We start from the raw sequence: 23,460 nt of genomic DNA on the forward strand, positions 1-23,460 counted from the left end.
GCTCCTCCGCTCCAGCCGCCTCGCCTCCTCCGAGGCACGGCCGCCTGCCCGCCCCGCCGTGCGGTCTGTGGGGATTGCACGGACGTTCTTGCGGAACGATTCACGGAGCGAGTCCCAGGAGGTGCCAGCGGCTGCTTTTTCTGCCCGGCCCTTCGCCCGTGACCTGCACAGCCGGCCTCGGCTGCAGCTGCCTGCTGCCGGCATCTTCGGCCTGTGGGCATCCTGTGTGTGCGCGTTGTATTAAAAATAAACCAAAGAGAAAAAGTTACTCCTCGGCAGCTGCCTCGCTCAGGCAGAGCAAAGACTTGGCTATGATGCAATATTGTCCTTTTGGTAGCAAAGGTAATTCATCCACCACTGCTCACGAGTGGTAAGTGTGTGAGGGTTTGTGTCAGCCTTTCCCTGGTTTAGTACTGGCCTGTAGGTGTTTTCCCGGTGGGAAAGCTCTGTCTGTGTGGTACGACTGTCGGCTCCCAGTGGTGCAGCGCTCGCCCATGTGCTGCTGATGGTACCGTCCCCGCTTCTTTGCTTGTTCTGAATTTAGCATCCCCGAGGGCATTCAAGGTAGGGTAGCAGGGTAACCATTTTTTCAAATACTCCCTCAGATTTCAGTTTGGTTTTTTGTCTCTTGTGGTATTCTAAATGCAATTGTACAACCTTAAAAATATAATATATATATATATATATATATATATACATATACACCCCTTCTTAAAAGCAGACACTTCACTTCTTCTCCTGGATCAATACAGTTGTGACTAGGATGGGTGATGACCGTGGGATAAAGACAGAGGGGACTGCAGGCAGAGGGGGTGTACCAACCATTTCTACTCTGCAATGGTTTAATTGCTATGTGTGTAATTGCAATCCGAGACCAATCGTTACACATGTATTTACTGTGGGAGTGCATTTCTGTTACACGTTTGTGTGTCTAAAGCATGTTTGTGTTTTCTCACTCTACAGGTTGGTAAGACAAAGATACTGTGTTTACCTACGAATGTTTTCCTGATCTGGTTGCCTTCTCCACAGTTGTTGCTCCTTGTGTTAGGAAGTTTTCCTGGGACTTATTACATGCTGACATTTGTTTGAGGGTTTTTTATCTTAAGAAATGATTTGATGAAACAAATTTCCAATATACTCTCTCTAAGTTATGTGATTTTTTCTTCCCGTTCTACATAATTTTTCCAAACCCAAACAAGCAAACTGGCATTTGAGATCAGTTTGCAGTAGCAAGGTCATTATATCCCCCTTCTGCTTTTCCAAACCAGCAACAAATTGAGAAACTTTAATGTTTCAGCTCTTGAATAAAAGGTTTAATGTAGCCATACAAAGATATTTCTTTCAAGATCTGAGAGTGTGTCTCCTGAATGCAGAAAACCAGTTCCTTGCCTGTATGATTAAGCAAATTATGTGTCAATACAATCTATTTTGCATTCTGTATTTCAGGGAACAAGCCGCTGTCACCTGCAGTCTTTTGCCTTTGTGGAATATCCTGCCTGCTGGGATCGAGCACAGAGCTGGAGCAATATCGAGAGTTCCTCTGGGAAATGAGTCAAGGAATGCACAGAGCGACATCACAGCCAAATGAGTTTGCTTTAAAACCTGGCAACCAGGGCACTTGGAGAAACTTCTCGGGAAGCTTCAGGATTAGGCTGGGGAAGAAGATGGTTGGAAGAAACTCTGAACATGAAGCTTAAATACATAAAAGTAATACTCTTGGCTATGTTTCTGCTTGTGGTTGGTAATGTCATTCCAGGAATTACATCTGGATGTTACATACTGCTTAAGTCATTTGAAAGCTAAGACAACTTTTCTGATTGAGAATATAGGTATAGGTCTGCTATTGCTAGGTTGTACAGTCTGTAGGAAAACCCAAACCTCAGAGTTGTATTTAATTTTGAAATACAAAACTTAAAACTGTTCCAAGGGACAGTATAAAACTCACATAGTTTTGTTTCATAAATAACAATGATACAACCTTGCTTATTGCTGTTTGCTGTCATTGCAGGTTTGACTCAGGAAACTAAGTTGTGCAGTGTTGAAATATTCTTTCCTTATATACTAATGTGATCAGTTATTGAGTGAGAGGCAGCTTGCCTACACAACTGCTTTCTAGAGAGGCACAAGTGAATAAAGGGTTGAATGCTGCCATCCCCTAGATGGCTGTTCAGAAAACTTGTTAAGCTTGCATATCTTTAAGGTAATATTAGAAAGTACACGGTGGTGTTTTCTTTTATCAATGTGTCTCAGACTTTCTAATCATTCTGTATGGTGATAGGTTTAATCTACAAGAAGGTTACTTCAGAAATACTTTGTACGTAAGTGGGTGATTTTGCTGGAAGGAAGGAAGGAAGGAAGGAAGGAAGGAAGGAAGGAAGGAAGGAAGGAAGGAAGGAAGGAAGGAAGGAAGGAAGGAAGGAAGGAAGGAAGGAAGGAAGGAAGGAAGGAAGGAAGGAAGGAAGGAAGGAAGGAAGGAAGGAAGGAAGGAAGGAAGGAAGGAAGGAAGGAAGGAAGGAAGGAAGGAAGGAAGGAAGGAAGGAAGGAAGGAAGCTGCCATAGGCACAGACACTTTTCACTAAATCAGGTTGCTCCAAGCTCTATCCAACCTGACCTTGAACACTTCCAATTTTTAATGTATTACTGGTTTTATTTTGGCAGGTCCCTTTGAAAACGAGAAAAAAATAACAACACAGACTCTCACCCACCACCTTCTTCTCTAAGGATTGCTTCGGGAGGTTGAGGTCATCTGGTGATTCATTTTATCAGCCAGAACAAGTGTGTAAAAACTTGCCCTAAAATGAGTAATGGAAATGAGAAGACTGTATGGAAAATATCTGTGCTCAACAAAAATCTTAAGTTGAGGTTTGTCTTGTGCAGATAAGCAACAAAAGAAAAATCTTGGAAGAAATATCACCCTTTTTTTTGAATTCTTGAAGTAATGTTTGAAATCTTCTGTTTCCAAGTACCATGAATGTATAGCAAGTTATACCCATTTATTGTTGTTTTTCTCCTCCTTAGTGGTTAAATGCTTTCTTCTCACCAACAAAATACACCATAAATAGCTGAGTTCCTGGAGAGAGATGCAATTCTAGAAAGACATCTTTTAGCTCTTTGATTGATCTGGGAATAGTCCACTGGATCAGCAGCAAAGCATTCTTGCCAAAGGCAGACTGAGAGTCATGTGACATTGTTCTGTTGGATGCACTGTAAGAAGATCTGAATATAGCTTTGAGTTTGAGTGGAGTTTTTTGGTTAGTTGTGTTTTTTGGTTTCGGTTTTTTTTGAGAGGGAGCGGGTTGTTTTCTTGGTTTGGGGTTTTTTATTACAAGAAACAGAACATCCTGTTTTGGACAAATCTCTGCTACTACCTCCGTACTGGCTGTTATCTCCTCATTCCACAGATTCTGGTCTCAACTAGTATCTCCTTTCCACTTTCGTCTCTCCCCTCCTTGTGCCTCTTTTTTCTCTTCTCTGGCAGCACGTTAAGAAATCCTGAATTGACTGACCTCGTAAATCTTATTAATGATGTTCACTCAGTTCACTCAGTTCACACAGAGTGCTTCAGGAGCAGAACGCGGTGTTTTTGTGCGGCCGTGCCGTGGCTGCATTCGCTCTCTGTAGAAACACATTGAATTGTAAAGGGGAAGGTGTGCATTCTCTTCCTGTGGAAATACGTTTAATTAGCTGTGTCACTGTTGCAAGGGTTTTTTTCCGGCTACATAAATGGCAATAATAATATAAGAATCCATGAAGTCAGGTGCAAACAGGAGTAGGGTCACAGTCCGGGCTCACCCGCGGGCAGGGCCGCTCCGCTCCAGACATCCGCTCCGCGTTTTCCTTCCGCCTCCACAGCGCGCGCCCGGGGCGTGAGGCGCCCCGCGCCACAGCGCCCCCTGGCGGCAGAGGCGGGCGGCGCCGCCCTCGCTGTGGCCGCGCCCCGCCGGGCCGGGCCGGGCCGGGCCGCCCGCTCCGAGCGCTCCGCTCCGCTCCGGCGGGGCCGGAGGGGCCATGGCCACCCTGCGCCGGGACGGCCGGGTCACCGCCCTGCAGCGCCTAGGCTGCGCCGGGCTGGCGGGTGCGCTGAGCCTCAGCCTGACGGCGCCGCTGGAGCTGCTGACGGTGCTGGCGCAGGTGGGCACCTGGCACTGCCGGCTGGGGCTGCTCGGCGCCGGGCGCAGCCTGTGCCGCACCGAGGGCGTGCGGGCCCTCTGGAAGGGGAACCTCACGGCCTGCCTGCGCCTCTGCCCTTACAGCGCCCTGCAGCTCGCCGCCTCCCGCCGGTAAGCGGCCGGTCCGCGCGGGGCTCCGGGGGCTCCGGGGACCTGCGCTCCCCGCCGGCCTTCGGAACAGCGGAGGGGAGCGGATGGAGAGTGCTGAGTTTAGTCTCATGTCTCTGTCTCTGCCGGGTGGTCAGCTGGGTGTGCGCCCTTTCTCCCCAAAAACGCGGACCCTTGCTTAGAATTTTATGTGCCTAAATTATTCAGCGCGTAGCGATTGTTAGGGCCTGCTGATATGCCAGCAATTGCTTATAAAATCATAGGTATTCTTCACATGATGGAGGGTCGACAGTCTGTTCAAATTCTTTTGCTCAGGTTCATTTAGAAATGAAGTTACAGTGCAATCTACAGCTGTGGCTGTCACATCTATTCTTTGCAACCAATTTGTTTCATTAATTTATACGCTCTCAAGTATTTATGTTGTCTGCATCAAAGAAAAGAACAAAATCACAAGTCAGATATTTTACCCTATCATGCAGGAGTTGTTAAGCAAATTTGATCGGTTTTGACTTTGATACGTGATATTATTTGTCTTAAGATCTTGTTTTTGATAATACAGAAATATTAAACTAAGGTATGTGCTGGAAGGACTGCAGCAGGATGAACATGGAGCAGGGCTGATGGAGCTCTGCCCGCTGTGCTGTTTCCTAGGATTCCCTTCTGCTGCCAGTATCTCTCAGCCTTTACAGGGAATGCCTGACTGCACACACCAGAATGTTTTGCCACTCTGGGGGCTGGGCTTCTTTTTTTTTTCTTCAATTTTTTTATTGCAGTCAGCTGTTCCTGGTAGCACATGACATTTCCACCCGGCTGGGCGATGAGTTGTTCTGTTCTGGGCAGCAGCACAGCCCCCTTGGCGCTGCCAACCTGCTGGGTTTGTCACTCATCTGCTCCAGCAGGTCACCTGCCCATCACTGCCTTCACCCTTCAGGAGACCACAAATGAAGTCACCCTAAAACTGGGCTGCTTTTTTGAGCCATAATAGGCGCAGTGGTCAAACAAAGAGAAAGATAATGAGAGTGGGAAGGCACAAACAGTAATTTAAATGTAATTTAAAGTTTACAGAAAAGGCAGTGTGTTGCACCAACATAAAGCAGTTGATTTTGAGCAAAATAACTTGTTTGTCCAGCTTGAAACAGTGTGTTCGTTTTGCAAGGCTAAAGTTTGTGTCTGGTTTGCTCGGGGTGTTCTGAATTACACGTAGACTATCAGGAAATTAAATACAAGGTGCCTATGCTTAATCCTTGATACAATATTAGGGGGTTTTTGAAAGTCTTTTCTACTGAGAGAATGGTGTGTATAAACGCAAGAAACACAAAAGAGAAATGTTATAGGGCAGCTTAGGTGAACAGTCCCAGGAGCTGGACTGAGCACAGTCAGCACCCCGGGGACGGTGGCTCTGCACTTCCTCAGCAATTACTCTGCATGGACTCTTTTCTTTCCATGGTAGTTTTAAATGTTATCAGGTAGTGCCTAGAGACACCCCACCACCTTCCCCATGCATTTGTGCACACAGGAAAATTAAGCTGTGTGGGTTTAGGCACTGCATAAAACACAGAGGAAAAAAGGTTTATGCCCTTTTGCTTCTGCTTGGCTGGGCATTCTGCCCTGGGCACTCCCAGGCTCGAGACAAGTAAATGTAAGGATTTGTCATGCAGTAGAACATTCACAATAATGTGAAAAAAATTCAGCTGAGCGAGCAGTGACTTGTAAATATTTGCAAATTATTTTGTTCTGCACATGGTTACACCATGCACGTTAAATGTAGATGTGCTGTTTAGATGTTTTAGGTAATGCTACCAAAATAGAATAATATGTTTCTTTACCTCCAGCTAAAACTCTCCAGTGTTTTTACTTGCTTCTTGCTGCCTCCAGGACCTTAGTCCCTGATGTAGGAGTTTTCTGTCATAGAAAAGTCCTGCAGTGCACCATAAATGTATAATTTGTGTGTAGCTTTTAAAACTGTGCTTCAATTTCAAATTTTTAAATCAATACTTAAACTCATGAGTGTAATAGTGCCTGGAAATAAGTCTTCTCTAGAGATGTGTCCCTGTGAACCTTCCTGTCCCAGCATAAGTAAGAGAAGAAGATTCAGTTACTCTCAGAAGGCCTGTGATGTCATGATCTATATACTTCCTCTTACATGATAACCTTAACTGGCAAGTTGGACCAGTGTCTTTAACTGATGATCAGATAATTTCTTGCAGATGTGTTTTAAACTGTGGTAATTGTCATCCTGTATATGGAAATGTAAAAGAAAGATTTTTATCCTGTAGATGGATGTTTGTGTGGTGTTACATATAATAAGATCTTGGATGAATCACATATTAAAATTTCAATTCCTGCTGCTGAAGTGGCTTGTCGACAGAAGAACATTTGCATCAAGAATCATCTGCCTTAATTTTTCATGTGTTTTCTTCATAGTGTCATTAATAGTATTTTTTTTATGTGTTTGCTTTAGACTTGTCACCCTTTTCATGGATGATCTGGGCCATATCTCCCACTGGAGAGCCATCATGGCAGGAAGCCTGGCTGGTATGGTTGCCACCATCGTGACATACCCCACTGATGTGATTAAAACACGGCTCATCGTGCAGAACAGGCTGGAACCATCTTACGAAGGAATTCTTCATGCTTTTTACAAGATTTATCATCAAGAAGGACTCCGTGCACTCTACCGTGGTGTTTCACCAGCAATATTAGGTAAAACAATACTGAGGTGCAATCACCTCACTGCCTGGCTTTTGTTACAGCTGTGTAGTGTGATCGTTTGTTCACTTGATTTCAAAAGCAAATAGGAATGTTTTCTTGTAGCAGATGTGGAGTGCCTTGCAATACTGATAACCTTTGCTGCAGCTTTATTACTTCAAATTAGGACCAAGTGTGTAACATTTTATATATGATTAAGTGTTCAGCAAAATACTCTTTTCCTTCTTTTCTGGATGATCTAATTGTGCTTGGATGCACAATTTTCACCGTTAAACTCTTAAAACACATTTGTATACACACACATAGAATGCTTGTAGTTCCTGTTGAGTGTAAGAGTGTCTTCTGAGCTGTTCAATGAAACCAGTGTGAGCTGTAGTGTATAGTAGGTGTGCAAAGTGAAGATTAATTATATTCTCTCTTTACCTGAAATCAATTTTTAATTATTTATTTACTCTCCATATCCTTTAAAAATGCCATTTAACTGAGTCCACTTTTTCACAATATGACATTAAATAAAATGCTTAACAACAACAATAATAATAAATGTATAATTCCACATGATAATGTATAAAACTGATGAGAGCATGAAGCAAGCAAAAGAGACCAGAAGTATCCCTTATCAGCCTGACTGAAGACATAGCTCTGTTTACTGTGCAGGTGCTAGGGCTGGGTTGGACTGGGAAAGAGTGTGTCACAGGGGAGAACCTGGAGAAACACCTGACCTGTTGGTACACTATAGCACTTAATAATTCTGACAATGTGCACATTCTAATAGGTGAAGGTATGCCCCTATCAGCAGATCTAGATGGTACAATATGGGTATTTGGTGGTAAACCAGGGACTAAAGACTAAAGTTCTTCAGAATCTGGATTAGGTTTGTGGAATGTGAGGTGTAAATTTGCAGTGGCTCCTCCCGTCTTTGTAGTTATGTGCTGGGCAGCTCTCTTCTCCTACGGTACACTGTGTTGAGGTAATCCTGTCTGGTTTGTTTTCTAGGTGCTGTCCCATTCTCTGCAGGCTCATTCTTTGTTTACATCAGTCTGGACAAAATCTGGCAAGAACCCATAGTTCGTTTCACTCCTCTTCAGAACTTCATAAATGGCTGTGTAGCAGCTGCTGTGGCACAGACACTTTCCTTCCCCTTTGAGACTGTCAAGAGGAAGATGCAGGTACAGAACATTCATGTTACCAGTACTTTGCTGTAGGTGCTTGGTGCAAGAGCCTGGGACAAGACTAGCCAGGTGATCATGGGTGCCACTTTATTTCCCTCATCAGTAGGCTACAGAGACTTTGGTTTTGTTGGCTTTTTTCGTTTTTTTGCTCCTTTGTGGGTTTTTGTTTGTTTGCTGTTTTGGTTTTAAAGTCTGGAAATCATTGCTACAAATGGGTTGTTATACCTGTAACGTGAGTTCAAGTACTATCATGTGGCATGTGTATGCTCTCAGACTCCATCTCTGCAGCTTTATTTCTTTCCTTTTTCATAGCAGTTCCATCAAATTCTCAAAATTCAGAATTGGCAAACCTTCAGTGAAATACAGGCTGAAAGTTTGCCAGCTGAAGAAATTCAGTCTCCTTGGTGGTAGACAGGATGAATGAGATCCATGTGATTTTCAGAGCCTGTGTGTCTGCCATTTATGCCTCACCACAAAACAAACTTGCTCAGTATTAAGTCTGAAGGATCATAACTGTCCTTGTTCTTATTTCTGACTCCTCTGTTTAACAAGTGACTTACCAGCTCCAGATGCTGCTGTTTTCCTGGAGCATCAGCAAAATGAGAATTACTGTATCTTCCTGATCCCTTCTTCAGAACTTTAACAATAATGATCTGGAAAAGACCCAAACCCCACAAAACAGCCCTTACCCACAGCTTCTATCTCACTGATATAATTCACTTACTGATGTTGACTTTTCATTTGAACTTCATCAGTAGAAAGACAGTGAATAGCTTTCATCATATGATCATTCTCTGGCAGGGGCATATGAGTTTGGGTTTTCAGCCTAGTTCCTGGGAATGCAGATTAATGGGAAGCTTTTGTGATCATATTAGAAAAACAGTTACTTATTGTGGCAGCCTTATATAGGTCCTTGCCTCCTTCATCAAGTGGTAGCCTGGTTAGCAAGTCACACGGTAGCAAAAGGTAAGTGAAACTGAATTTCCCTCTCCAGCTCCCCGAGTTCCCCTTTTCAGGGCCCAGATCCTGTGTCACAGGAGCTTTCACTGCTCTCTCTCCATCTTGTAGCCGAGAACCTCAGCAGGAGGAGTAAGGGCTTTTATCAGACCAGCTCATGTGGCTGATGTGTCCAGAAGTCAAGGTTTAAACTGAGCGCTTTCATCAAGTATCTTATAAAATATTTCAGACAATAAAGAAATTCTGAACACGAAAACTTGATCATTTTATCCAGCTGTACCAGTGGGTCTAAGAAAAGCAAATACTCCTTACAAGCCCTCTTTTACTTTATATCCTTAGCAATAATAACAGCAATACTGTTGCCCTGAACAATAAAAGAAAATAAAGACATTTACTGTGCTGTTTCCCTTTCAATCTTTTCTGTCGATGCAACAGTTACTTGAACATTCAGCTTTTGTAATCAGTTCAAAAGTAGGTTTTGGCTGTATCTGGTGCGATGTTTTGTGTCAGGCTGTGTCGTGACAGGCACGTGAAGTAGGACAGGCCCGCGTTTCATTTTCGTGCCACTAGGCCGTGCTCTTTCACCGAAGGGAGGCTCAATCTGATCGGCAATTCCAGCAATACGGGACCTGCATTTATTGCCTAAATATGTAGGACGTGGAGAGGCTAAAAATACTTTGCATGAAAACAAAAGGCTCATCAACAAAGAGGGTGTCTTTCTCATAAGTGCATTGCAACACTGAATAGTGATTTTCTGAGCTTAGAGAAACACTTCTTGTTCAGTGATTCATTCTGAAGGCATGGGAGAAGGCAAATATGTTTCAAAAGAATGAGCTGCCTAGTGTGAAAATCCTATAATTTGTTACGTACTGGAAATTACTTAATTTATGTAGAGTTGTCCAAGACCTGTTGAAAATTGCAACCTGCATTGATACCAAGAGCACACTGGGACTCCTGCAAGGTTATCCAAGAAGTTTGGGTTTTCCAGTAAGCAGCAGGGTATGGCCCAGCTTTGCAGAGATCAGCTCTCCTTTGCAGTTTATAGGGTGTTGGTCAGAAGAGAGAAAAGCCTAGTACAGCACCAGGAAAAGTATCATGCAAAGAGATGGACCTAGAAAGAGAGAGAATAAGGAAAAGGAAAAGAACTTCAAGACATTTCCGAGTTCTGTAGAAAATGGGGGAACAGATTCTTCTGATCACAGTTTTTCTCAGACATCTTATTCTGAGCAGCCTCTATTTAGTGATTCAGCTTTCTGGCTGATAGAAAGAGGGGGCTACCAAAGCCTTCAGCTACCTCTGGGCTTTGTGTGTGCTCTGCAGTTCACATGGAGATGTGCTGAGCTTTTTTGAAGCAGTGAATGCTGGATTTATGGTGTATGAAGAGGAACCCAGCACACTGTGGAAGTCAGTATCAGATTCCTTTTCCCTTCCTTTTGTCCCACCAGTCTGACAGATGGAGAATGTTGCTAAAGAAGATTTTTCCAGTGAAGCTGCTGGTGATGGAGAGCCATGGAGTTGTAAGACAATCTCAGGAGCTTCAAAAACTGAGAAACTAGGACAAAAGGCTCCATTGATTCCGGGGTGGAGTACAAACATGAGACCAGGACACCCAGTTCATATCTTTACCTGATATGCTAGGCAGTGTTAGAAGAGTTAGCTCCATTCATCTCCCCATCTGGACAATGCTTGAATTGTTTGCATAGACCTGGAAATTAATTCTTCTATGGGAGAAGGGTAAGGTGCTATTTTTGATCTCCATTGTAATAATCTTGCTTCATCCTTTCTCACTTTACATATCTGAATCCTACACTTCTGACGTTGGCTGCTTCTGTCACTGACAGTTGTGGGAGTAGGAGCTGATTGTCAGTGAACAGTTCTTGAGGAAGAATTGTGTTTTGGTGATGCTTTATGATGTCAGATTTGCACTGTAACCATGGCTTTGCTCTTAGAATTAGCTTTATTGAGTTTGCTCTTTTAAAAAAATGCTGTGTTTGCTATATATACCTGAATGTTTTTCTTAAAAGAAATGTGAATTAATATGAGTGAGTCTTACTGAATATTTGAGTCCTCTGTGTTGTGCTTATCCTAATTTTATTCCTTTGTCTTCCTTTTTTCACTTTGCTCCTGATTGGCATGTTAGAGAATTCAGAGGTACTGTATGCATGTTTCAGCATGGAAATATGGCTTTTGTTTTGCATCTGTAGAAGGGGATTCATGAAAGAGAGGGTTATATTCTATATTAAGTGTTTTCCTGACTTACTTTTATGATGTATCAGTTTCTGAACAAAAACTTACTGATCTTTATATCATTTTGACTGTTATTCTTGGCTTTCCTTCCTTACCTCACAATATAATATTCTTTGTTAAATCCAGTTTCTAAGCCATATTCAAGTTTTTACCTTTTTACCTTGCAGACTTGCATACAAGAACACTTTTCTTTTTCAATTTTTTTTCTACCTTTAGCAGGGAAAATTTCCTTTGAATGACTCTGGATCTAAGGAAGCACTGGTAATGTTTCTACTTTCCTACATCTTTTTTTGGCCAGTGATAACCTTCATAAGTGCCTATTGGACTGAGCTGTGGCATTTCAGTAAGGGAAGATGAATTTAAAGCTGTTACAGGCTGTACAGAAGATTATTATTAGAATGGCATCCATCCCAGGCTATGTACGGAACTGAAAACATACAAACACAAATGGTCAATGCAAATCCAACAGCCAACTTTGGCACTTCCCTCTGTGCTCATGACATGCAGAGGTGGACTCAGACACCCCTGAGTGGCACTTCTCAGCCTCTGTCCCACACTGACCTGTGACCTTGGTAGTTTTTTAAGCAAAATGCACGAAGATGTCCTTAAAGCTTCATAGGTACTCCACAGTTACTCTTCACCTGCTTGCATGAACCGACTTTGCACAGTTTTCAGAAGCTCAGCCCTGTCTCCAAGTTTTAGTATCTTTGACTAAAACCTTAATTAAACTCTCCTTCACCAGTAAATGCTACTCAGGTATAGCTTTGCCATCAAACCCTTATAATACAGAATAAATCATACTGTTAGTAAAGTGCAGGATTCAGCACATTTTTGGTGTTGACTACACTGCATCTCAAGCTGTGAGGACATCTCTGTGGGGAAAGCATTGTTCAGTGCTGATGTTTCTATTTCAAAATGCAGGCTTTGACTTTGCTTCACTCCTGCAAACAAGCAGGTTTACTGGCTTTGGTTAGGGTAGATTGTTGCCATGCATCACCCAAGAAGTGGCCTCTTTTCAAATTCAATCAGTTTGGCCTGGCTGCCTATAAATCTGCAATGGTTTTGGGGCTTTTTGTTGGATTTTTTTGTTCTTTGGAACACAAGATGCTCTGCAAATGTGAAATCTGTTGTAAATGCTATGTGTTAATAAATGAAGAAAACTAAGCAGTCATTTCCTTTGTGAGGTACCCTGTTTAAAGTAAAAGCCTCTCTTTTAAAAGGAATACTGTTATTTAAGTATTTATTTTTAAATAGTCCCCTTGCATGGTAAAAGTCAGTCTAGAAAGAACCCAGTTGCTGGGTTAGAGTTTTGTAAAAGAGAATGATAAATGTTCCTTCTCTCTGCTGAGATGATGAGCAGTGTTCCTGCTATGCTTAAGCATGAGTGACTTGCAGATTTCTGTCATTGGGACAGTCACTGGGCTGGCGTGCAGCCTCTGGAAGCTCACAAGCTGTAGTGTCACTGCTGGTAGTGAGATCTGTGTTCTTGTCAGCTGGGAATATGAAAGTTATTGGAGTCACGACCTGGCTTAAAACTAAGAAGTCCTTTTTGGATCATGTGGTTCACAGAAACATCCCAAAAGTGTACATGCTCTGAGACTTTGGGCAGCAAGACACTTTAGTAGTGAACAGCATGAAACAAAAGTTTTCAGAAATTGAGCCATTTGATCACACGAATTCCATAGTGTGGAAGCAAATAAGGAGCAATATTACTACTTCTAATATGATTTCCTCAATGAGGCTTATATGGTTGCTAGCTGTCTGTCCTTGTCCTTGCCCCCAAAAACTTCTGATTCTGCTGTCCAGCTTCAAGTAAACTTGACAAAAGAGTGGAGATCTCAGAGATATGAATTTCCATCAAGTGTTGTGAAAACAACTGCACAGATAGGTGAAATATTTAGAGTCTCGTCTCTAAGGGGGAGGCTGCAGTGTGAGTTCTTACTTTTCTTACTTCTCTCTATGATCTCACGCTCACCTTCCTCTTGCTGCTGGGGTTCAGGCATCAGCCAGGTTCCCATGCCCTGAGTGGCACTTGAATTTGAGACCAGTCTGGCTCCTCTGATTATCAGCAAATAGGTAATAGCTTCTGGTTGTGGTAAAATTCCTTCTTCTCTTTTTTATGTATCTGAATACTTTGAGATACCTGTAATTTTTGTTGTTTCATTGATGTTAAAAAGATATTTTATACCACTTTCTGAAGCTGTTGCAGAATACTGCTCTGCTGCTGAGGGAAATATTTGGTCTGGTAAATGGTCAAGACAGTGCCTGAAAAAAGCTATGGAGCAGAATGTAGGCTTTGCTTTCTGTAACAGCCTAGATCAGCTTTTATGAATCTGAACAAATCTCAGAAGCATTTCTCTTAGGTCCCCAGACTTCCACAGGAGAAAAGCATGAGGACTGACTGTGTCAAATTGAGAAATACTAAACAATGTTAATAGAAAAACTGGATAAGAGGAAGAAATTGGAGATGAAGACTTGGAAGCAGGACTGGGCTGCTTTAACTGTGAGGTCTGCCTTGATTCTAAACCTGTTCATCCAAGAAGCTGTGGTGTGATAATTATGTAATACTCACCTTCAGGTAGATTAGCTTTGCACTGCAACACTGTGGCCTGCTGAAGAAAAGCAGGAAAACACATTGTGCCTGTTTGAAATGCAGGAAGTCTAACGGATGGCAGAATGCAATTCTCTCCAAATGCTCTTCTCAGACACTAATGTGGCCACCATGCCCCCAAACTGAGATTTAGTAGTGCCAGCTGATCATGTCTTCCATCCTCTTATGGCCGCCTCAGCTCTGTCATCAGTGTGGTGTGAGTGAGAGCTCTTTAATCTGCTTTGGGACAGATCAGATGGGTTAACTCAGCCCACCTTTTTAAATTCCATATGCTCATCCAGCACCTGACACAGGCTGGATTTGCTGCTGTTCACACACAGCTATCACAGACATAACTTCCAGCCAGGAGACAATAATGTCTCTGGAGGTACAGCTATTATTGTTACCCCCAACATGGGTACTTTTGCATCAGTCATACAGGGCAGCCTCATATCCATTTATCTGTCCTTAGAATGATGTGCCTATGACATGTGAGGTGACTAATTATGGAAAATACTTCATGAACAGGAACTAAAACTTGATTGACACTCTCTTGATGGCCACAACAACCCCCTGCAGCGCTACAGGCTGGGGACAGAGTGACTGCACAGTGGCCAGGCAGAAAGGGACCTGGGGGGACTGATTGACAGCTGAATGAACACGACCCAGCAGTGTGCCCAGGTGGCCAAGAAAGCCAGTGACATCCTAGCCTATAACAGGAATAGTGTGGCCAGCAGGAGCAGGGAGGTCATTCTTCCCCTGCACTCAGCACTGCTGAGGCCACACCTTGAGTGCTGTGTCCAGTTCTGTCCCCTCAGTTTAGGAAGGGCCTTGAGACGCTTGAGCGCGTCCAGAGGAGGCAACGAGGCTGGGGAGGGGCTTGGAACACAAACCCTGTGAGGAACGGCTGAGGGAGCTGGGGTTGTTTAGCCTGGAGAAAATGAGGCTCAGGGGAGACATTATCACTCTCTACAACTTCCTGAAAGGTGGTTGTAACCAGGTAAGGGTCAGTCTCTTCTCGCAGGCAGCAACTGACAGAATGAGAGGACACAGTCTTAAGACTGAGATAAACTTCCCATGTGCCACGGGAAATTTAGGTTAGATGTCAGAAAAATACTCTTTACTGAAAGAGTGGTAAGGCAATGGAATCATCTGCCTGGAGAGGTGGGGGAATCACCATCCCTGGACGTGTTTAAAAAAAAGACTGGACATGGAACTCAGTGCCTTGGTTTAGTTGATGGGGGGATGTTAGGTTAGGTCATAGGCTGGACTTGATGATCTCAAAAGATCTTTTCTGACCTAGGGAATTCTGTGATTCTTTTATAGGTGATTTATTTTGATTTGGTGTAAATCCTTAACTCATCCACTTAGGCAAATGAAAATATGTCCTGTGAAAAGCCCAAATCCTGTTAAAAATAGTTTTCTCCTCAGTTCCTAGATAGATAGCAGGAGATGCAGGAACTAGTATTGCCATCCACTGTGTGAAGTGTGGGACCAAGCCAGTCTGCCTAAGGGTTTGTGCCATTAATTAGTGCTAATGTACATGAAAATGATGCACCCATTTGTATGGCTTGAGCTGAACCATCATGAGGCATTTGGAAGCCACCCAGAGCTGCCCATGCAAGAGGTTTGCACTGCCTTGAGGAAAAAGACTTCTGTATTCTGTATTAAAGACTTCTTCACACAGCAGGTGTTAAAGCAGAGGAAGCTTAGGCTCAGCAGCAAAGGAGGGATTCTGCAACAAACTGTGAAGCCTCAGGGTACAACAGGCCTGGTGATATATATTTAAAGCAAAGAGTTAAGCTTTTGGCCAAGCATGAAGCTGTTTGCTCACTTGGTGCCATTCTTCCCAGAAAGGCATGATTTGGCCCCAGTTCAGGTTACTGAGGAAGGGACAGGCTGTTCCTGGAGTGCAGGACGCTGGAGGTCAGCTGTGCTGTGCTGCTCTGAACCAACTGTGTCCTGATAGTTTGCCATGGTTTACCTTCCTCTGTGCCTGAATACCTTTGGGTGGACTTTAACCAGGGTAAGTCATCATTACCAAACCAGTGACAGGGAATGACTGCTGAGTAAGGCTGACCTTTAGGAGGAAGAATTGATTAATCCCAAGAGGTTGCCTTTTCTCCCAAAATATTAACACATATTTACATTTTAATTTTTTTATTTCGTTGTAGTGGAATGAAACACTCTTTCAAGCATCCAGTCTTCACTTGAGTGAAATTTCTGTTGACTGGAGTGGTATTAACTTGAATGAAAACTGCAGTTCTTGACCTTCAGTTTCCTTCGAACTGCAGCTGCACTTGCCTGTTGCATGTGCCCTTATTAACACAGACTGCAAAGACTTCTTTTTTTAGCTTCCAGATTAAGAGTGTGAACTCTTGAGCTGTGTGTAAATTGTCTTCCTGTAGTTTTTTTTTTTAGTGATTGGAAGTGTAGGACACCTGAATCTGCTGAAAATATGTAAATAACAAACAGTTTTACTCTATCCACCGTCAGGGTAGCATACCACTGATGACAGCTATTCACTGTTAGTTCTCTTCCATACTCTGTGCCAAGAGTACTGTGTACTTAAAAAATAAATAATAAATATTTGTACCAACAAACTTTATGAACAGGGAAAAGGGGGGAAGTATATTAATTAAATATGTGAATTCATAGTCTGTGATACATATGAATACAAATAATTGGAAATCAAAATGCCCCAAAAAATGTGTGAAAATTTTTTGTCTGCAGAGGAGAGGGGCTGAGGGAGGTCATTGAAAAGCACTGTGAGATCAGTTCCCAAAATGGGATTATGTTGTTCTGGCAGTTACCTCATAATGCAGACAATGGGAGAGATGGTGTCTGAAGAGTCTTCAGGTAACAATTAACTATAACAATGAGCCTGCAGTCATGACACTGCACCAGTCAGGTATTTTTTTGTACCTGTCTCTCTTGGGTTTAGAGTCTTGCAGTAGAATAGTGCTACTTCTGTGGATGTGTTGCAGTGGCCTAGTCAACTTGGTGGGCTCTGAATATAAAAATACTGTTTGTGAGAGAGCAGGTGGAGCCAATTCTGCCCTTGATGCACTTTAATCATTTAGAGAACTCACTGTCCATCAGAGATAAAAAGATAAGCAACTTAGCCCTGCTACTACTATGAGTAACACCTTGGCTCTCTGTTACCAGCACAGAGAGCTGTATCCCCAGCCTCCTGCAATTTGAGACAGCTGCAGCTGTGAGAAAGGAAGTCTTTAAAAGAGTTCCTAACAAACAGGTTTCCATGCAGCAGCCCATAGCATCAAGGGGTGTCAAAAGCAAGGAATTCCAGGTGCTTTGAAGTGCATGAAATTCTCTGTCATAAACCTGACCTTTTTGGAATGAGATTAGCTGTTTGATTTGTATGTCATGGTAGGTTTCTCCAGAAGAGGTGGAGAAACCAGTTTGATCTGTTTTGTTACTTCTGTTTTCTGGCTCTGGTGCCATAGAGTGGTTGTGAGGGTTACAGTGTGGTGAACATGCTTAGATGCAGGACCATCAAAACCCACAGCTGTTGTTTTTCATCAACAACAGTGCTAAATGACACACATTTGCAGTATTATTCTTTTATTAATACGTTTTAACTTCATTTTGCTGTGTTCCAAAATACTGAAGTTTTAACTACACGCTGATACAGTTTTTTGTTTTCCTCTTGCAGTAGGTGATTCTGAGATGCTGTGGGCAATTGTTATTTAAATACTGTGTGTGGAGTCCTAGAAGCATACAGATCCTGTAAAGCAGAAAGGCTGGCAACACATACTTCACAGAATGAAATATTAGAAACAGCTCTATCTGTGGGGAATGGTACTATAAATAATTTCAGTACATCTCTTTAGAGGTCAGTATCTATGGGAAATCTAGAGATTTGATCTAGAGGTTCCTATTTAACTTCCTTCTGGAGGTCTTTACTTTGTTACTAAAACCTGCCCTGTCCTTGTCACTTCTTTTGGTCTTGCAGGCAGAAGTACTGTAATCAAAACCTTTGATCTGTGGCTTTGCAGTGTGTACAGTAATGAAGGGAATTAAGTCAAACTCATACAATTAAATTCTAGCAGGCCATGCCCTGCCTACCACAAAGGGACTGAAAAAGGAAGGGAATCACATGTTAATAGTATTCTTGTGTTCCTGAAACATTTCAGAAACCTGTCTTTACTGCTTGGCTGATTATAACTTCATTTACCAAAAGCGCTTGTGGAACCTGACTGACAGTCCAGAAAGCAGAACAGGGTTTTGAATCCAGCTTTATGACTGCTGCTGCATTTTTAGGGATCATCATTTTAATTTTCTTCTAAGCATTGCTGGTGCTAATATCACCATTCTTATGGAACTGGTTTCTGAAGTCTCAGCTGGAGCACTCAGCATCTTCTGCAGTACAGACATGAAAGTCTTTGTGCAGAAGGTTTTTACCTGTTACCTGCCATAAGAGGTATTTCACATGCATTTCAATCAGGCAGAAAAAAAAAAGAAAAAAGTTATGATCTGTGGTTTTTTTAGACAAAAAAGACACGCCCTTTGTGTGAGGGGTTATTGGGGAGGGGGTTCAGCCTTTGAATTTTAACAGTAGACTTGCCAGTAACTATTTGATTAGCAGTTTCTCTTATATATGTAGAGTGTGAGTTTTGAGCTCTTTGCCTTTCCAGCATCTCAGTTGCCAAGTACTTGAAATGCTATAGCTAAGGCACCTAAAAAATGTCATCACCACTTCTCAATTGGTAAAGGCTTGTCATAGGCTTAGCAGCTCTGTGAAGCTACAGGTTAGTTTGGACAAGGAGTGAAAAATTGCTACACTACTTGGGGTTTCAGATCAATGTGGGGATCATGATACCCATATTCATCAATCAATTAACAGTACAAGCCCCATTTTTATCAAACTTCTAGCTCAGGTTGATCAGTTTGCAAGTCATCAACCTGTGTCCTGGGGCCCCTGACACCAAAGTGTCACTTGCCATGTATTTGAGTGAAACTCTGATTTGTCGATGCAAAATAAATCCATGGCTGCATGTGCACAGATGGATGAGGATGGGATTATTCAAGGTCAGGTTATCCTGTCTGTGCTAACGCAGTAGGAGATTAATGAAGAAAGGATTTAGCTGTTAAAAATGACCAACTACACTTCTTCCATGTGAACAGACACTGTACTGCAGCTGCCAGCCAACAGGATTCTCCCCAGCTAACTTTAACTAGTCTCAATCAACTGAACACATTGATATGGGAACATGGGTACCGACTGCTCACCTGCAGCCCTTGGTGGGCCTGAACAGCCTGGGCTGAAATCTCCATCCTTCCATTTCTGCTGTGCTGCCACTCCTCAGCCTGCAGTACCGTTCATGCTTCTCACAGCAGTGCAGACAGCCTCAGCAGCCAGAGACAAGTTAGCTGCTTTGATCAGAGTTACAGGAAGACAGTGTGGCTCCAACCTTCCCTCTCCTAATGTTCCACTGCCAGGAATGTGAAATATGTCTACCTGGACCATCAGTTGGCATGGGGCTGATGGGAAATGTGGCTCTCGTTTGGATGGTCTGTCCTCAAAAGGGTGGGATTAGTTGCTAGTAGTGACATGGAACAAAAGGAGGTGCTGTGTGAAATTACTGTTCAATTTCATACCTATCAAAGAGTGTGTTCTTTCCCTTTTAAATTTTTATTTTAGTGCAAATTAGATACTTCTGGGAAGAATCCAGATCAGTCTGTTGAAACCTGGTGTTGACTGTTCCTTATATACCAGAAGGGAGAAAATAATTAATTACTTTGGCTTTCTCTGCTTATTCTAAATCCCCCTGGGTGTCTCTTTACAGGCCCAGAGTCCTTGGCTTCCCCACTATGGAGGAGTTGATGTCCATTTTACTGGCATGGCTGACTGCTTCCGGCAAACTGTGAAGAACAAAGGTGTGCTTGGACTTTGGAGTGGACTCACACCCAGTCTGCTCAAGGTGAGGTTTTACTTTCATCACAGTTAAATACTATTCTGAAGGAATCAAGACAGTTTTGGACAATTGGGGATAGAAAGCTTATGACATACCTTTGTTCTTAGTAGCTTATAGATGACAGAATCCGTGACAAAGCAGGTTATAAACCAGCCTTGGAACTTAGTTTGGTTGTATTTCCCCAAATGCAAGCTTGGCTTCTAGAAGTCACTGCTTGAAAGTTCATTTCAACATCTTTGAAGAAGGGGATGCTCCTAACACACAAGGTGTGGAATGGATGGGGGATTGCAAGCAATCCACTTAGGACAGCTAAACAAGTTCTCCTCTGACCTGAGCTTCAGTAATTTGACATGTTACAGCGAGCTGTAAAAAAAAAGTATGCTTGTATAAGCCACTTGCCCAGCAGTCCAAGGCAGTGCTTTCAGCTAGCTATTTAATGCTTGTGTATCAGTTACTGCAGCCCTTACTGAGTTGAAAGCATGAAATAAAGCATGGTAGCTTAAACAGAAGGTAATTTAATTTACATAAATACGTTTTATAGTGCTGAGATGAGGATTACCTACATAGAGTACAACAGGTCAGCTAAGGAGTGCTAATTGAGTGACAGTGGGATTGATTGTGATGGCCTGCCTGTGACTGCCTTACCTTGGCTCATACAAAGCCAGTGGCCCTGGAGCTGCTGGTACTGCGTGGGGCAAAAGAAGAAAATTGTGGAGTCACTCCAGTGTATGTAGAATAAATTCCACATTTCCTGCCAGGATTTGCTGAGATTGCTTAGGATGTGCTTGGGTATTTGACAAGTTCTGGTAATCTGTAGGCTAGCATAGACCTTCTTCCTCACAATATTGCTATAATTAGTTATGTAACAACAATGAACTCCTACTTTTAGCACACTGCAGCTGCCAGCGTAGTTTGAGATGAGACTCTGATTTTATATAAATGAGGACAAGGTCTATTAGCAGATCAGATCTGACGTTCTAGAAGTTCCTTTTTTTTCTAACATCTAAGCTATGGATGCTACTAGTGAGTCTAATTTCTTTTTCTTATATTGCTTTTTTATCAGATTGTGCCATACTTCGGTGTTATGTTTAGCACCTTTGAATTCTGCAAGCGGGTTTGTCTCTACAGAAATGGTTATATTGAATCTCCTTTAAATTACAAGCTAACACCTGGCGTTGACCAGAGCTTACACCCACAAGAACTGAGAGAATTAAAGCTCCTCCGAAGGGAAAATTTTGAGCCAAGGAAATCAGCACTTGAAAACTGACATCAGAGTGTCCAGTGCAGATATTCAAATACTTTTCTAAAGGAACTTTGCAAGAAAGATATGCTCAGCTACAGGTACTGACATTTCAAGGGACTGCATGGTTCTTGTAGTGAGATATGTGACAGGAAAGAATAAAACTGTATTGCGTTTGCTGAATGGGTATAGAGAATATGACTGGCAAGCACATACTGAAGAAGAAAGATGCAACTAGTTTGAAAACTCTATACTACTGGAACTTGAAATGACATTATTTTAGGTGCTTTTTAATACTGAATAGCCATTTGAGATTAAACCAGTAAAAGGAAAGAGAAACCAGAAAAGCGAGAGAATAGAGATGAGAATATAAATTGTCTTTGAAAACATTAAGAAAATGGATTTTTTAAAAGCAATCTGAGGTACAAGTCAGCCAAAAATAATAAAACAGAATAAAATACGTGCAACATGCAAGAACTTCTACTGACATCTCCAGGCTTTTTAGTGGTACTGTGTGGAAGTAGCATTCTACAGAGTCAGAATTAGTCTTAGTTCAGTCACACTCCCAAATACACTCCTAAGTTTTTGAGATGTACTTGAGAATAATAATTTTGTCTGAATCTCCAACATAAAGATGCTGCTGCAACTGTGCTTTTGCTAAGACAGAACTGTAATGTGCAAAATGGACTGTAATACACTGGAATGACAATCTTGCAAACTTTAGTGCATACTCAAAAATATTCCTCCCTTTCTCATGCATTGTTACTGCATGTATGTGAAGTACTTCACACTTTGAAAAATAATTTTCCTGAAGTTCTCAAACTGAAATATTTCCTGGAAAATGCAGTTCTTAAATGTGTTAGATATTTCAGAGCCACAAACTCTGTCATGTTGTTTAGTTACTTTTAAAGCTCTATTTTTTCATTAGACCACTTTTTAGTGCAAATGCACAGACCTAAGCGTTCTGTGCTGCTCTGAACTTGCACACAGAATAGCACCATGCACACCACCTGTGACTGATCCACGTGAACCATGTGCTCCAGGTCCTGTAGGTAGGCACCTCTGCAAGAGCACCAGGTTACTGCCAGTGCCACTGCAACAGATGGGCCTCTTGGGAGCTTTTGGACAACAAAAGATCATCTTGTGTTACACCTGAGGAGCCCTGGTGTTGCTCCAGTTCCTTTGTAGAAGTTCAACTATGGAATAGCCCCGTCCCAGTGCCTTCTAATAAAAAACCCAAACCTCTGTCCATGTGGGAAGCTGGCCGTGCCCCTGGCAGCATGGGAATCACAGCAGCTCACAAAGGTGTGTGCACACTGGCTCCAGCCTGGGCTCAGCACAGAATTTACTGCTTTACACAGCTCCTCATCTGTGTTTTTGCACTGTTTATAAGCCCTGATGGGTGAAAAGAAATAAATCTCAGAAACTGCTTGGTTGGAACATGTCACAGCAGGATGAGGCATTGGTAAATCTATGCAGGAACAGTCTCTAACTGTAGAGAGAAACTTGCAGAAAGGTTTGGGATAACTAGCCTTGCACTTAGAACTCATTGTTGATGTATCTTACAGCTGAAATCTTGTGGTATCTCTCTTAATGGACTTGCTCTGTTCTGCTGCAGTGGTGCTTCATACTTTTTTCTCAGCGAAGAAATGCAAGCATAGATAGCAAAAAATTAAGATGGTAGAGAGCAGATCTGATGGCTCATGCATCACACGGAGGTTGTAAGTGCTTTTGGTTCTAATCAGCCTGCCTAGTGACCATGATTCTCTGTGCCTCAGTTTTCCCATGGGCACAATGCAGGTAATAATACTGAAACTTACTGGACATGTATGGATATAGAGATGTGAATTCTAAGCATGTTGGGGAGGAATGGATTTCTTGCCTTGTCCAAGCATACCTGTATGTTTTTTACTAACACTGTATTTCTAAATAGATTTTAAAACTTGAATGGGTACATACAAATGTCTGATCAGCTCTTCAAACCTTGTAAGAGTCAAGTGAGTCAAAAAGTTATCTCTAACTTATTTCTGATGTGCTACTACCACTTTGTATTATAGTGCACTCCTACGACCTATCAAGTACTAACCAAGCCTGTCCTTTGTAATCACCAATACGCATGATAAATCCTCAAAGGGCAGCACAAAAGTATTTAAGATGCCACTGAAAGAAAGTCCTTCATCCGTGCATCACTAACGTGAAATGGTGTATGTCCATGAAGAACCATCAATAGCAAGGGTAAACTCTTGGATAGGTGAAGTTCTACTCGAGTGACGTTTGGATGCTGCTGTGTGATGGGGGAGCGGGTAGTACCTGCTGGGATGTGCTTGTC

General features: G+C 42.5%; 1 protein-coding gene and 2 long non-coding RNA genes across 3 annotated transcripts; all 3 read left to right on the forward strand.

The window, feature by feature from the left end:
- The first annotated feature begins 94 nt into the window (after positions 1-94).
- On the forward strand, positions 95-3,243 carry LOC148222156 (uncharacterized). Its single transcript, XR_015806767.1, has 3 exons — positions 95-370; positions 1,447-1,707; positions 2,659-3,243. It is a non-coding gene; the product is annotated as an uncharacterized LOC148222156 (long non-coding RNA).
- A 664-nt stretch (positions 3,244-3,907) lies between these two features.
- On the forward strand, positions 3,908-23,085 carry SLC25A43 (solute carrier family 25 member 43). Its single transcript, XM_014886894.2, has 5 exons — positions 3,908-4,280; positions 6,739-6,980; positions 7,983-8,155; positions 19,763-19,897; positions 20,955-23,085. Exons 1-5 carry the CDS (start codon positions 4,009-4,011, stop codon positions 21,156-21,158), a joined length of 1,026 nt encoding a protein of 341 aa, XP_014742380.1. The 5' UTR covers positions 3,908-4,008; the 3' UTR covers positions 21,159-23,085.
- On the forward strand, positions 10,709-11,424 carry LOC148222157 (uncharacterized). The gene is made up of 2 exons (XR_015806770.1): positions 10,709-10,849; positions 11,256-11,424. It is a non-coding gene; the product is annotated as an uncharacterized LOC148222157 (long non-coding RNA).
- Positions 23,086-23,460: the final 375 nt, after the last annotated feature.

This window comes from Sturnus vulgaris, chromosome 14 (genome assembly GCF_052056855.1).
Source record: "Sturnus vulgaris isolate bStuVul1 chromosome 14, bStuVul1.hap1, whole genome shotgun sequence".
NCBI classification, from domain to species: Eukaryota; Metazoa; Chordata; class Aves; order Passeriformes; family Sturnidae; genus Sturnus; species Sturnus vulgaris.